This window comes from Neltuma alba, unplaced genomic scaffold (assembly GCF_004799145.2).
Source record: "Neltuma alba isolate B1F8T4 unplaced genomic scaffold, ASM479914v2 tig00011962_pilon, whole genome shotgun sequence".
NCBI classification, from domain to species: domain Eukaryota; kingdom Viridiplantae; phylum Streptophyta; class Magnoliopsida; order Fabales; family Fabaceae; genus Neltuma; species Neltuma alba.
The window spans coordinates 521,797-536,617 of record NW_021636540.1 but is presented as its reverse complement, the minus strand read 5'-3'; the positions used below and the strand labels follow the sequence as shown (position 1 = coordinate 536,617).

Here is a 14,821-nt window from a genome sequence, read left to right as displayed (position 1 = left end):
AAAAAAGTCAAATATGGTATCTGTGCAATGTCCACCAATCAATAGAATAATGTTGGGCGCATGAAAAGATTTTATATTCAGTTGTGACTAAAATCTTCAGTCATCTGTACAAACTTCTAAAATTGCAAATATATTATATATATATATATATTTATGCGTGTCCGAATCATGAAAAACACGCTGAAGTTCAATAACCACTCCCCCCTCTATATATAAATATATATATATTGATGATAAGACAATTTATTAGATATAAATAATATGATGTGATATACACGGATTAGTGAAATTACGCCTCTATTACATCACAATATAAACACTACATTGCAACTAAATCCAATCTACTTAAAGCAAAAACAACAATAAGCAAAAATTAAGGCCTATAAAACACAAGAGAACATCACAACTGATTTTTTTTTTTTTTAAAGATCAAAGATCACAAGCTAATTTACAATTGCACCTCAGGCACTGCGCATGCAAAGAACGTTACCGCTAGAGAAAAGAAAGGTGACAAGATGCTATTGTGCCGGAAGTGCGAAGACTACCTAGTTGACCCGCTACAAAAAAACAAAGGGCTCAGATATCTAAAAAGATCTTAAAAATGTAATTAAAAGTAAGATTCTAAAGCAAAAAATATTAAAAATCAGAAAAATCAACCGGCCCTGCAAATACACAGACAATTTTACAACCACTCTTTTTTGTCCTTTCCACGGCTATTCTGCTGACATGGGGTTAAAAGCTCAAATTGATTTGACGGGAAACCAAATTATGGTTTGAAAATAGCTTCCGAAGAATATATTTTGAAGAGATTAGATTTTATGAAAAAATGATTATAAGAAGTGAGAGTGTTTGGATAGTTGTTGTATCAGAAACACTTTTTAATTTATAAATTACTAAAAAAAGTATAAGTTAATATGATAATTACATAAGAAATAGATTTTATGATATATTTTAATTAAAGGAATAAAATTGTTAATAATATATTTTTTATCAACATAATTAATAATACATAAGATAATATAATTATAAATAATTAATATGTGTATATATATTTATAAGATATAAGATTAAATATGTTTATAAAAAAATAATTAAGGGGTTGTTAAAGTCATATTATTATTGAGATCTACTCTCAGGCTCTCTCTCGTACTATGTTTGAAACAATGAGAAAGGGATGAATAATTGGGAAGGATATATCCGCCTGGGTAAAAAAAAACAACAAGGCATATATCCTATAAGCTCCCACACTCTCTCTTTTCCTCCAAAAGTAAAAATTTCTTTGTTTCTGCCAAAGCCATAGTTTGATCCAAAAACATAGTTTTGGTTTTTTTTTAATGGTGTTTCGGTGATTTTTTCTTAAACTATTGTTTGGGTCATTATCCAAACACTTTTTTAGTCAGGGACTGCTGATAGGTTTTTAGGGCAGCATTAAAAAGTGAGAGACAATTTTCTTACATTTTTCCCTCCCTATCTATTTATCTATTTATGTTACCATTTTTTAAACATTAAAAAAAGGTAAGTAACAGCTCCCCGTGTGTAAAGTAGCCCATTTTTAATTCACTGACCCATTTGGATATGCGTACACGGAGTACAAAGCCCGGGCCCCATCGATGTCTCCCCTGAGCTGGACTTGGAGGCTGCTAACCTGCACTCTGTTTGGCGCAAGGAATGAGAGGAAAAAATTTAATAAATTTAATTAATCTTTTTTATTAAAAATTTATAACTCCACATTTTTTAATTTTTAAATAGAACATTAAAATTTTCCTGTTCCCCTCCTCCGCTTCTCTCCTACTAAATATAGGTTACTATTTTGTTAGTGAGAATGTTTAATTGATAAAAATTTGCTTATACTTTTATAAAGTAGAGAAAGAAATTTTTTTTATTTATAACTAGATAAGTCATTTAATTAAATTTTAACACAAATATACTATTTGATTATTCTTTTATTATAATGTAGATAGTTTTTTTTTTAAAAGTTTACAGAACTCCTCCAGTCCTAAAATAGATCTACACTATAAAATGAGTTTTATATTTAGAACAAAATGAATATTAAATAAGAGTAAAATTAAAAAATTATTATACTTTAATAAGAAGCTAATGTATTTTAAGATTTTTAAATGTGTATAAAATATGTTAGAAATTATTTAAATAAGATAAAAAACAACTTATAAAATCATGAGTTAGTGGGTAATTTATAACCTTTTTCTTTTAACGAAAAGAGAAAACATAGGTTACTGTTTTTGGTTTTTATTTTTATTTTAATGGTTTCATCATGTCTTTTATGAATTTTTATTGTCGAAGTATTAAACCCACTTGCGGTGAGCACTAGGCACTCACATTTATTCGCTCCGCTGATGAAAAATCCGCTGCCTCCTCCGCAGCGCTACTCTTTTAGAGAGCTCTGAGCGATAGAACGGAGGGGAGTCTGTTGTAGAACCTGTGCATCTCTTATTCCGGCGACAATGGAGAGTTTTTTGAAGGATTTTGAATTGGAGCCCAAGAATCCATCCACCGAAGCCATGAGGAGATGGAGATCCGCCGTCAGGTTGGTCAAGAATCCTCGCAGAAGGTTCCGCATGGTCGCCGATCTTGACAAACGTTCTGAAGCCGAGAGGATGAAGCAGAAAATCCAGGTTTTCAATCCATTTGCCTGATTTATACCGTTTACTCTTGTTTTGTTTGTCGATATATACACTTGTTTAAGATTTATGATGATAGTTTTTAAGAGTCTGGGCCCCGGGGGAGGGGGCCATTGGATTGCGAGGAGGCTTTAGGTCTTTAGGAGAAAGTCTCCAAAAGAGGACAAAAATAATGAAAGTAACTAATAATGATGCACCGCTTATACTTTCTGCTTTTTTAGGGAAAAGCAAAATCCACTGTAGAGAAAATCTTTTCATTGCGGTGGCTTGAAAAAGGAGGAAGAAGAAAACTAAGACTATTTTTGTTTTTAAATAAGGAAATAAGAGATCATGAACTCAACTAATTTCTTATAAATCCCCTCAAGTTAAGAGCGAGAGTTTTCCTCGTTTCTTTTGTTAATAATATTTTTGGCCAACCGGAGCTGGAGTTTCCTTGACAAGGGGGTTATTTGATCCCCTGTTAGTGAGAAACGGAAGAAGTTTTTGATTTCGTGAAGATAAAGTGATTAAATTCTGGCAAGTGCCAAAAACGAATGACGGACATTCCACGGCCAAATTGATTTTTGCGTCCGATCCTATCTTCTTATGTGACCTTTGAGGGAATCAAAAGTCGTTGCCCCTCTTCTCCGGTGGTCATTGCAGTAATGGTATTGGTAACGTGACTTTGAGGCGGGTGCGCTCCAGCGCGACTGACTTTGTTGATAAAAAGTAAATAATTTCTTTTTTAGTAATTTTCTTCGCATTTGTTTGAAAATACTTTTGAAATTAAATTTCTAATTTCATACTTATTTAATTGGGATGATCGATGGCGCCAGAAAAAAAAACAGAGAGAAAAATTGGGATGGTCAACTCGGGCCTGTCAAAAGAACTTAACGGACAAGTTTTTTTAACGGTGTATAACATCCCACAGCGTAATAAAAAAAGTATTTAATAATATTACTGTTAGTTAATGCGTAACTCTCCTTTTTCCCCTAATGTGCAAAGCAGTTTAACTTTTCCTGCATATTTTTCCCGATCTGCTCATTTTATTGGCACTATATTGTGAAATTCATGACTCCCGTTAAAGAAAGGTAAACTATTTTGAATTTGTTTTTTTAGTATGCTTTGTGAGAATTTGTTGTATCACTTAAGTGTATTATATCTTTGGTGTAAAAAATATTTTATTCCTGTTTTAAGCTCATTAAAAAAATTATAAACAAAAATATAAAAATTTATACTTAAATTTGGCCCTTGCATCAGATGCTGGTTCGTTGTCAGCACTTAATTTGATTGTTGACTGATATGAAATTTACTGAAATATTGAGTAGAAGTTGCATATTTGTATGAAATTTAGGATTAATTTTATTGTCCATAATTTGGGAGTTTATTTCATATTATATATATATATAATGTATATATATCTTTTTACATGATACAATGTGGCTTCCTATACTAAAATATATTATTATGATATATATATATATATATATATGATCCTTGATTGGTATTGATTATATTAATATTTGATGCCATAAATTATTATCATATTTGATATCCTGCCAGTTTTAGTCTTTTTTATCGGTTTATATGAATTTGCTGTCCGTATGGGGTTGTATTTTTTAATTCCCACTAAAACGACGGGCCATGGGTCTAAATTAAAACAAGTAATTGTTGGCAAAAGAAAGTAAAATACGTAATATAGAAAAGCCAACTATTTTGGTCCAATAGTGACACCGGACGAACCTTCCGCGAAATTTCGGTCACTTGCCTCCAAATTGAATGAGTATTTTCCAAAAGATAGATCTGTATGGTGACGCGCGGCAGTTGTCACGTTTGCGCACTTACTCCTCTTTGTTGACTTTTTTTTGGAAGACCGGTATATCCTGTTTGTTTCCGGAGTTTACTATTTTCTTTTTTTTGTTTCGCACGATTTCATTGTGAAAACAACAATGTGTATTGGTCTTATCAGATAGTGGGCTGTGGGTCCATTTCTATTTGGAAAATTACAAAAAAACCATCGAAATAGAAAAATTACACAGGAACCTGTTCACAAAAATGATTGTCAGAATCCACACTATTCTTGTCAAAACCCATACTAATATTGTCATAGCTCCTTATTTGCAATTTTTCTAGTTCAACGGTTTCTTTTTTTGTGATTTTCCCTTTCTATTTTACATCAGAGTGGTATGTATATGGATAGTATTTAGGACGATGATGTAGAGAGGTGGAGGGTTGGACATCCTAAGCCGTTGGATAAAAATTATAAGAAAGCACACATTTCATCCAAGGACTGACTTACACTTATCCTTCAATTCAGTTCTATCAGACTAGCACTGATACCAGTGGGAGAGCGACCACCCTTGTCTATGCAAACGTCCAGCTTTCTTTTTTGGGAGAATATCATTCAAGGCCCTGAATTTACTTGCATTAAAGGTTTAAAAACATTTTTGAAATTGCTATGCAGAAGAGGTTCAAATTGAAATTAAGTTTGTGTATGATGATAATGTTACTATTAAATTACAACTTGTTGAAATCTGGTGTACAAACAAGGGGGGATTCTTGTCATGTCACACCAAACTTAATTGCAGTTTGGTCTTTAGGTTCTCCAAAGCAGTTTCTGAATGTTTTTGGCCTTTAATGCAAATAAGTCCCTTCAGACCGCCATGAATAATGTTCTCCCTTCAGCGCAGGCTATAAGCTTGAGCAAACAAGGAAAGAAAGAAAACAGAAAACTGGGCCACTGCCACATTGGTAGAGCCCCCAAAGCAAAGCATCCAGCTTTCGCGATGACTTGAACGCAGCCTAGACGCCTCTTGTTGGGTTGTGAATCAGACAGTGGCACGTCATCATTGAATATGTGAGTTCCATTATAGGTACAAGTTTGACAAATGAGATCCTCTAGAATTCATGTGAGGGTTGGGCGGTGGGGCAGTAGATGGAGATCCTTCACCGTGAAGATATTCCCGCTGCCTGGACAACGTTTCTTTTGGGCCATTAGATAGAGCTAATTTTTGCTATACGTACTGTATTCAATAAATTGAAAAGAAGTAAAAAATTATATAAAAGCGAAAGCATAATGAATATTATTTATCTTTCTTTTTCTGTGTTTAATAGAAAAGGAATGCTGTTTTCCCCCCATTACGACTACCAAACATTCCCTTTGATAATAAACTCAACACATGCTCCAAATTTTTTATTCAAGAACCTGTGAAGCTTTTAGGAAATATATTTGATCCTAAAAAGCTTTCAGCCAAATTTTTTAATTATGACTTTCGACAGGGAAGTTATGTAATGGCATTAGACAGGATGAGGCTCATTTACTTTGGCTTAATTAAGGATATTATTAGTGCTGTAATTATGTACGTTCGAACGACATGGTCTGTGCTTTGAGTTTTGACCCTCCTTAAGCACTTGATGTTGGAATGACCGTTAATTGTCCTTTACAAAATTTCATGTCGATATTATCACTACATTTTTTACTGTACGATCTCTATTTGCTGCATCAGGAAACGATTCGGATTGCTCTTTATGTTCAAAAGGCGGCATTGCAGTTTATTGATGGTATTTTGCTCTATTCTCGAGTTACGCACTTCATACAGTCACAATTTTTTGAAAACTAATTATTTTCATATATGGCTTGTGCAGCTGGAGGTCGCGTTGATTACAGTCTATCAGATGAGGCAAGAGAAGCTGGTTTTGGTATTAATCCAGATGACATTGCCTCCATTGTTCGTAGCCATGATTACAAGAAATTGAGAATGATTGGAGGAGTTGAAGGGGTCGCATCAAGATTATCTGTCTCCTCCATGGATAAAGGTGTCAGTAAAAACAGTATAAATACCAGGCAACAGATTTATGGGTTCAACCGTTATACAGAGAAACCTACTAGAACCTTCCTGATGTTTGTGTGGGAAGCATTGCATGACTTAACGCTAATCATTCTTATGGTTTGTGCTTTAGTATCTATAGGTGTAGGGATTGCCACTGAAGGGTGGCCGAAGGGTGTGTATGATGGTCTGGGAATCATACTTAGTGTGTTCTTAGTCGTCATTGTTACTGCTGTCAGCGACTACAAGCAATCGCTGCAGTTCAGGGATTTGGACAGGGAGAAGAAAAAGATATTTGTTCAGGTCACCAGGGATGGGAAAAGGGAGAAGATATCAATCTATGATCTGGTAGTAGGAGATATTGTCCATTTGTCAACTGGGGATCAAGTTCCAGCTGATGGGATTTTCATATGGGGATACAACTTGCTGATCGATGAGTCGAGTTTGTCAGGTGAGAGCGAACCAGTAAACGTAAATGAAGAAAAACCTTTCCTTCTTTCAGGAACAAAAGTGCAAGATGGTCAAGGGAAGATGTTAGTGACAACTGTTGGTATGAGGACGGAATGGGGAAAGTTGATGGAAACCTTAAACGAGGGTGGAGAGGATGAGACCCCATTGCAAGTGAAACTGAATGGAGTTGCTACGATTATTGGTAAGATTGGTCTGGCTTTTGCTGTAGTAACATTTCTGGTGTTGATAATAAGGTTTTTGGTGGAAAAAGCACAGCACGGTGAGTTTACTAATTGGTCTTCGAATGATGCAATGAAGATGCTGGACTACTTTGCTATTGCTGTCACCATAATAGTTGTTGCAGTCCCTGAAGGATTACCGTTGGCTGTAACACTCAGCCTTGCTTTTGCAATGAAAAAATTAATGAATGACAGGGCACTTGTGAGGCATCTTGCAGCCTGTGAGACAATGGGTTCATCCAGTTGCATTTGCACAGACAAGACAGGGACGCTGACTACTAATCATATGGTGGTTGATAAGATATGGACATGTGAAAAATCCATGGAAATGAAAGGTAAAGGGAGCGGAGACAAATTGAAAACGGAAATATCTGAAGAAGCTCTGAGCATCCTTTGCCAAGCTATATTTCTAAATACTTCTGCTGAAGTAGTTAAAGATAAGGATGGAAAGAACACGATATTGGGAACACCAACAGAATCTGCTTTAGTGGAATTTGGGTTGCTTTTGGAAGGTGATATTGATGCTCAGCGCAATGAGTACAAGATTGTTAAGATTGAACCGTTCAATTCAGTCCGGAAGAAGATGTCTGTCCTTGTGCGTCTTCCTGATGGACGGGTACGAGCTTTCTGTAAAGGTGCATCAGAAATAATTTTAAGAACATGTGACAAAATTATTGATTATAATGGAAATACAGTTGATCTTCCTGAAGATCGTGCAAAGAATGTCTCTGATGTGATAAATGGTTTTGCATCTGAAGCTTTAAGAACTCTTTGTTTGGCTGTCAAAGATATAAATGATAACCAAGGAGAGGCTAGTATCCCTGATAATGGCTATACACTGATAGCCGTTGTAGGAATCAAGGATCCCGTGCGCCCTGGGGTTAAAGAAGCTGTCCAAACTTGTTTAGCAGCTGGAATAACAGTTCGTATGGTCACTGGTGACAATATACATACAGCTAGGGCTATAGCTAAAGAATGTGGTATACTGACAGAAGGCGGTGTTGCCATTGAAGGACCAGAATTTCGAAACCTGACTCCTGAGCGAATGAGGGAGATCGTACCAAATATTCAGGTTCTATTTTCATTGCAAATTTTGACTTTCAACTCTTTTTTTGGGGAAAATGCCTGTCTTCTTATTTGCTTAATGTGGACACAGGTAATGGCACGATCCTTACCGCTTGACAAACATACCTTAGTTACAAATTTGCGGAATATGTTTGGTGAGGTTGTTGCTGTTACAGGCGACGGAACCAATGATGCTCCTGCACTACATGAGTCGGACATTGGACTTGCCATGGGCATTGCTGGGACTGAGGTATTGTATCTCCTATACTTCCTTAAAGTCACAAATTCACAGTTGATATCCTCCAGGCATTAGAATGTACTGCCTATTATGGGTTCCGTTTTAGCTTTACCCCAGCTACAGAGAGTATAAGTTGCGCTTTCCCCTGGAAAAACATACATTAGGCCTTTTGAAGGACATTATTACCTTTTTAACTCTGCAAACCTTTAAAATCTTTATACCAGATTGCACTGTATGGCTGTTGGTATTGGCAACCCAATTGTTGGTCCTTCATAGTGTATTTGAATAAATAACCTGATTGGTTATAGAACTACGTATCACGTACCATTTTATTTGTGCCTGTATCGTCAATATAATCATCAATACTCTGATATTATGTTTTCTTTTGGAATTATGCCATTCACAGGTTGCTAAAGAAAATGCTGATGTCATTATAATGGATGATAACTTCTCAACTATTGTCAACGTGGCCAGATGGGGACGAGCAGTATACATAAATATTCAGAAATTTGTTCAATTTCAGTTAACAGTCAACGTCGTCGCTCTTGTGATCAACTTCGTTTCTGCATGCTTCACTGGTCTGTTGGTTTCTGAATGTTTTTCGCCCCATTTATTGCACTGAAACTTTTGAGGAACACGAATAATAGTTTTCTCGTTTGTTTTCAGGATCTGCTCCTCTAACAGCCGTACAATTGCTCTGGGTCAACTTGATTATGGACACTCTGGGGGCATTGGCCCTGGCCACAGAACCTCCTAATGATGGACTCATGAAAAGGCCTCCTGTCGGTAGAGGAGCAAGCTTTATTACCAAAGCCATGTGGAGAAATATCATCGGTCAAAGTATATATCAACTAATTGTCCTTGGCATTCTTAATTTTGATGGGAAGAACCTTCTGAGACTCAATGGCGCGGATGCAACTAGTGTCCTAAACACGTTAATATTCAACTCCTTTGTCTTTTGCCAGGTACAGCATATGATTGATCTATTGAATTGTCCTTCCTCAGGTCCACTTAGCCGTTATCTAATTGTCTCTCTGCTTGTTCTATCAGCTTTTCAATGAGGTCAACAGCCGAGACATAGAAAAGATAAACATATTGAGAGGCATGTTTGACAGTTGGATATTTTTAGCTGTGATATTTTCCACAGCGGCATTTCAAGTGGTCATTGTTGAGTTCTTGGGAACATTTGCCAGCACTGTGCCTCTGAACTGGCAACTATGGGTACTGAGTGTGTTAATTGGAGCAGTAAGCTTGCCCATGGGGGCTATCCTGAAGTGCATTCCTGTTGAAAAAGATGCTCCAAAACAACACGATGGCTACGACGCATTGCCTTCTGGTCCTGACATGGCTTGAACCCATCAATGGCGTATTCCGTTCCCTGGGCAAGTGGGTCGGAGGGCTATTTTGCTTACGTTCTCCCCCCCCCCCCCCCCAAAAAAAAAAAAAAGAAAAAATAAAGCTGGACTTTGGATGACTCATACGGCTAATTGCTAACTCATACTTTTTGTTTGACTTTAAGGAAAACCGTATTTCATTGCTCCGTGTTAAATGCCCGGGGCGCTTTGCTGTCAGTATTCTATAGTGCTAGTAATGTCGATCCATTTTCCTCCACGTGGCAGCATTACGAGTATTGTATTGTTATGAAGCTTGCTTCGCCACGGTTGTTTTCTCTGCATGTTCTCAGCATCCATTAGCCCACAAAGATATGTGAAAGACAGAAGATTGAAGCGCCTCAACAATCATGACAATTTTGCGTCTTGGGAGCTCCCCCTAGAATTTCGTGCTTGTGCGTTGTGATCAGACTGGGGCGTGACATCCAATGTTAAAAATATGAATTTACGAATTAATATAAGGATTTTTACGGTGTGAACTTTCACAAGGTGCCACTTTTCCACTTTCCCACCCCACAGTATACTTGCCCAAATGCAAAAAGCTATTTTCGCCTGTAATCGAAGAATAGCAGAATCTGCTCGGCAAAATCTAACTGTGATACAAAAATATTTCCGCATACATGCAACAAGCATGACAAAAAATTACTTTACCCGCCCCAACCTGGCCATGGTCAAATTACCAAGAATCATGTTCACGTGGGAAAAACTAGGACAAATCAAATTACAAAAATAGATAGGAGAACGTTTAGACAGAAAGACAAGTTGTTCATCTAAACCTTCTCTTTGTTTCTCCGTATGCTGCCACCCCCAATACTGTAATTGTGTAGCCCGCCATGCCCACAACAGTCACAGGATTTCTAAATATAAGGATTGAGATCACAACAGCCACAGCACCCTTTGCATTCCCCAACACCTAAGTCACAACATTTGAGAGGAAAATTAGGGTGATTAATTATCAAAGCAACAATTTCTTTCTTTGTTGGTCCGTGAGTAATTAGCGAGTATCACTACTCTCAAAAAATAAATGCCTGGTGTAGAGGATTCGATTTATATTCTTACAGTATTACTGCTAGTATTACAGAAGGATGAAACTCTCACAGTCAATTAATTAAAAGTAAAAAGGGCTCAGAGGAGCCACAATTAACAATTATGTTAAAGTGGTGCCTAAGCGGTCTGTTTGCTTGAAGAAACAAAAAGCACTTAAACTTCTATTTCACAAAATACTACAGAGCAAACTGATCATGATCTGAGTTTTGAATTAAATTTCAAGCATAAAAGAAAAATATTATTTAATATCCAGAAGTGATCAAAATTTGAATTCGTTAGTAAAAAATTAGCTTTTAGCTAATTGATTTGTATAGGGAACAACCTGAAGGGTAAGAGCACTTGTATGCTTAGTCACCAAGAAGTTTGATAAGTTCGCTACATAAGCGGTCACTGAGTTAAGCAAAAGAAGAATCCACATAGATTTTTTCTCCCTTCCAAGAGTTGTTGTGACGTCTATGACATTGGGCTCCATAATAAGCACTGCAGGAACCAAAACCACGACAGCCATTGGAGACATATACAGGAGCAAATTCATCGAGTTCAACTTCTCCCTGTTTGTTTGAAATTGAAGTTAACATTATGAGAAATTTATTGCCACCAGAAAGGGAGTATTTGAATTTGGTCTGCTAAGCTAAGTGGCCAGGACAAGAACCTAAAACTGTTGAAAGAGGTTGGATTCAATCATATATACATGAGAAGGAAGCAGCGAAAGCTCCATTTTGCAGCATTATCATTTTCATCATGGTTTCTGGTCTATAAGATTGCAGTTTCCAGAAGATTTTCTCACAACTCAAAGAATGAACTTGAAGAAAGAGGTTACATTGTCTCATTTTTACCTCCTTCATTTCATTGGGCCTGACCAGGCATTCAACAACCTAACTTTCAAGTTACAACAGGGCACACAAACCAAGTACCTAGAAAGAGATGAAAAACCAAGACTTCCCATTAAAGCAGATAAGGCAGATTAATTAGTAAATTCTCCACTCTTGAACCCCCATTCACATCCCCCCACCCATTTTCAGTCCTCGGAGTTTTGTCACCGAATTTTTTTAAAAAAAAAGACCTTTCTAACTGATCAACTAAAATAGCTTTATCATTTAAGAATATCAAATAAGGAAATGAACTTGTAAAGAAAGCTCCATTAATGAACAAGTTCTAAAAACGAATATGTAAAATGTGTATAATAGAAAGGTGAGGGGTTGATATCTCAAACTTTAGATGGGAATTTTTTTTTTTTTTTTTTTTAAAAACAAAGGATCATACAAATCATCGTAGGTGTGGCATAGATTGTTTACCCTTCAGAAGAAAGTAAGATGCCCTGAAGGACAGACTTGAAGGCTCTTGCAGCGGTAGCACTTATGCACATAATGAATCCAAACAAGTGAAAGCCCGGTTCACCCTGCCCCAACAAGAAAATGTTATAACCCCTCAGAAGACAGGGCAAATGGGACAGAAATATACATTATTAATCATGTAAATCCAGCTCCAGGGCGAGATGACTAACAAGAATAAAGAATTAGCTTTCTAAGACACGTTCGTAAAGAAGAATGATTCAGATTGCAATAAATAACAAGTTATGTTTTGGCCTCCAGCTCCCCTTACGTTTTCCTTTTCCATGCAAAATTTTTAGAGCCGTTTCATATTTATTTCCATAAATTATATGAGTAAGGAAGATGAGAACTACAATCATGGTGGGGAATTTCGATACATGTTTATCACCACATATAGATTACTTAAATTCCTAACAACTATAGATCAGCTAAATTGATCACAATACCAGATCCGGTATGACCAGCAACTAACTTGCAACAGATTTCCAGATCTGGAGGAGCACTTATAAAGACAACGCAGGCTTGCAATGCTATCCAGAACTAAAACAAGAAATTATGCCGGCATGATAAGATGGGGATGGATGAACAAAATGAGCATTATCAAGGAGAGAAATCCTCACGAGTAACCAACACAAGATCCTGCAAACAAAATGAACATACCCCGCTAGCAATCACAACCCCAGCAACAACGGGCACAAGAGCAGCATAAGTGACCCAAGCCTCGCGCTTAAGGGTCACCAAATAAGCGAACAACGCCGTGAAAAAAGGGGTGGTGGCACCCACAGCTTGATTGAACGAAACCGCGAGGTACCTGAGGGAGACGTTGCCACCGACCACCGATGCACAGAACACAACGCTCAAAGTTGCAATCTTGATGAACTGGGACCTTGATTTGATGGTCTGATGAGGCACAATCTTGAGGAAAACAATGGAAATGTAGCTAAGAGCGGCACAGGCAGTCATGTGGCACATCGTGAGGAAGATGGGGAATTTGAAACCATAATTGGAAAGCAAGTACTTGTTCAGGAGGATGACTCCAATATTTGAGGAGTACCAAAGAATCACCAGAGAACAGATGAAGAAGGCTTCTTTCTTGAACGACATATTCCCGATCCTGGCTGTGCCTGCGGTGCGTGCCTGGCTTTGCACAGGACGCTGTCATTTGAACTTTTAGCAATCGAAAACGTTTTTACTTATTTAGAAATATTTATTTACCACCTTTTCCCCCCTCTCTGCCCCCCTTTAACTGCGGCGTTATTTTTTGCTTTTGGAGTGTTCTACAGATCTCATGTAGCAAGGAGCATGTGTGCTCCTTGGAACTTTTGTCCCGTGTGGACATGGGAACAAAGGTCCAGGTTCCGATAATCTCATTTGGCTATCATGAACGCCACTTGTTGATGTTAAGGAATTAAATAGACCAGATCAGAGAGTAAAATATTGAACTCTAGTGTGTCTTCGTCTTCGTTATGGGAGAGACGAGAGAGTGGGGTCGTTGACAATTAAATCAGAGGATCTGTCATCTGAGGGCGTGTCTCCCACATTGTCGCTGTGGTCCTTAGTCCACCCAATCTCTTCCTTCAGGAGAATTGTCATGACTAACGAAAGGGATTAAGTTTTAGCGATACCATAAAGGGTGACTTATCGCCAGGCAAGGCAGGTGGGAAGGAGACACGTGGTCCATAAAACGACAAAGTCTGCCACCTTTCGTTTCATTACATGTTCGCACCAACTTCGCTTCCCGCGCGCCAGTCGTCGCGAGAGTGGCTGACCGACAATTTTCCGCTGCCACCGAATACTCCTATTCGTTATTAGCTTGAATTTGCAAGATGTATACACTACTAACATGGTCACCCTTCCATTATCTTTCACAGGGCATATTTATTTATTTTCTATAAAGTGAAATACTAATTTGAAATTAGTTTATGTCTATCAAATTATCTTATCTTTTTATTGATATTCTCAATATAAATTAAAGGATTATGTTGTTTATATATGAAGTCTTATCTTTAAATCTGTATTACTGCAGAAAACAATTTTAAGAAGAATGAACCTAATTGAGACACAACCCGACTCCAACTTGAATTAATCAGAATTCAAGAGACTTTGAATATTAGGTGATTTGCTTTGAAAAAAGAAGGCAAAATTACTAAGAATGAAAAAGAAATATTCCTGAATAAGGCTCTGAAGTTAGAATGGCTACTTTTCTGGCCCAAAGAAATTTCTGCTCTGAGAATTCTTCTGGGCTGTGTGCTCAGGCAAATCAAATTGTCCATAAATGGTAACGCCCCCCACTAGGGAAGAAGTCTCTGGCTACCAAAAATAAACAAAGAAAAGGGATTTAGGGCTGTAAAGCCATTCCTCCTAACTCTCCCGGAAAAATAAAATGAGTTAAGGTATAATTTTGACCTTGATTTTATTTTTCAAGTACAACTTTACTCCTAATCTTTTAGTGGTGTAATTTTGCCCCTGATCAGCCCCTGATCTTTTTTTTCTCGGGTACAATTTTGCTTCCGATCTTTAGGTGATTAGGGTCAAAATTACACAACTAAAAGAATCAGAAACAAAATTATACTTGAAAAATAGGGCTGAGATTAAAATTGCATCTTAACCCAAAT

General features: G+C 37.1%; 2 protein-coding genes across 2 annotated transcripts; one reads left to right on the top strand and one right to left on the bottom strand.

The window, feature by feature from the left end:
* The first annotated feature begins 2,435 nt into the window (after nt 1–2,435).
* Nucleotides 2,436–9,817, top strand: LOC114720034 (putative calcium-transporting ATPase 11, plasma membrane-type). Its single transcript, XM_028905624.1, has 7 exons — nt 2,436–2,633; nt 6,125–6,179; nt 6,264–8,206; nt 8,291–8,449; nt 8,844–9,015; nt 9,104–9,402; nt 9,488–9,817. The coding sequence occupies exons 1-7, from the start codon at nt 2,463–2,465 to the stop codon at nt 9,788–9,790; spliced, it is 3,102 nt and encodes a 1,033-aa protein (XP_028761457.1). The 5' UTR covers nt 2,436–2,462; the 3' UTR covers nt 9,791–9,817.
* Nucleotides 9,818–10,381: 564 nt separating this feature from the next.
* On the bottom strand, nt 10,382–13,390 carry LOC114719999 (UDP-URONIC ACID TRANSPORTER 1-like). Its single transcript, XM_028905583.1, has 4 exons — nt 12,867–13,390; nt 12,171–12,274; nt 11,198–11,426; nt 10,382–10,741 (listed from the first exon to the last, which is right to left on the bottom strand). Exons 1-4 carry the CDS (start codon nt 13,308–13,310, stop codon nt 10,595–10,597), a joined length of 924 nt encoding a protein of 307 aa, XP_028761416.1. The 5' UTR covers nt 13,311–13,390; the 3' UTR covers nt 10,382–10,594.
* Between the last annotated feature and the right edge of the window lie 1,431 nt (nt 13,391–14,821).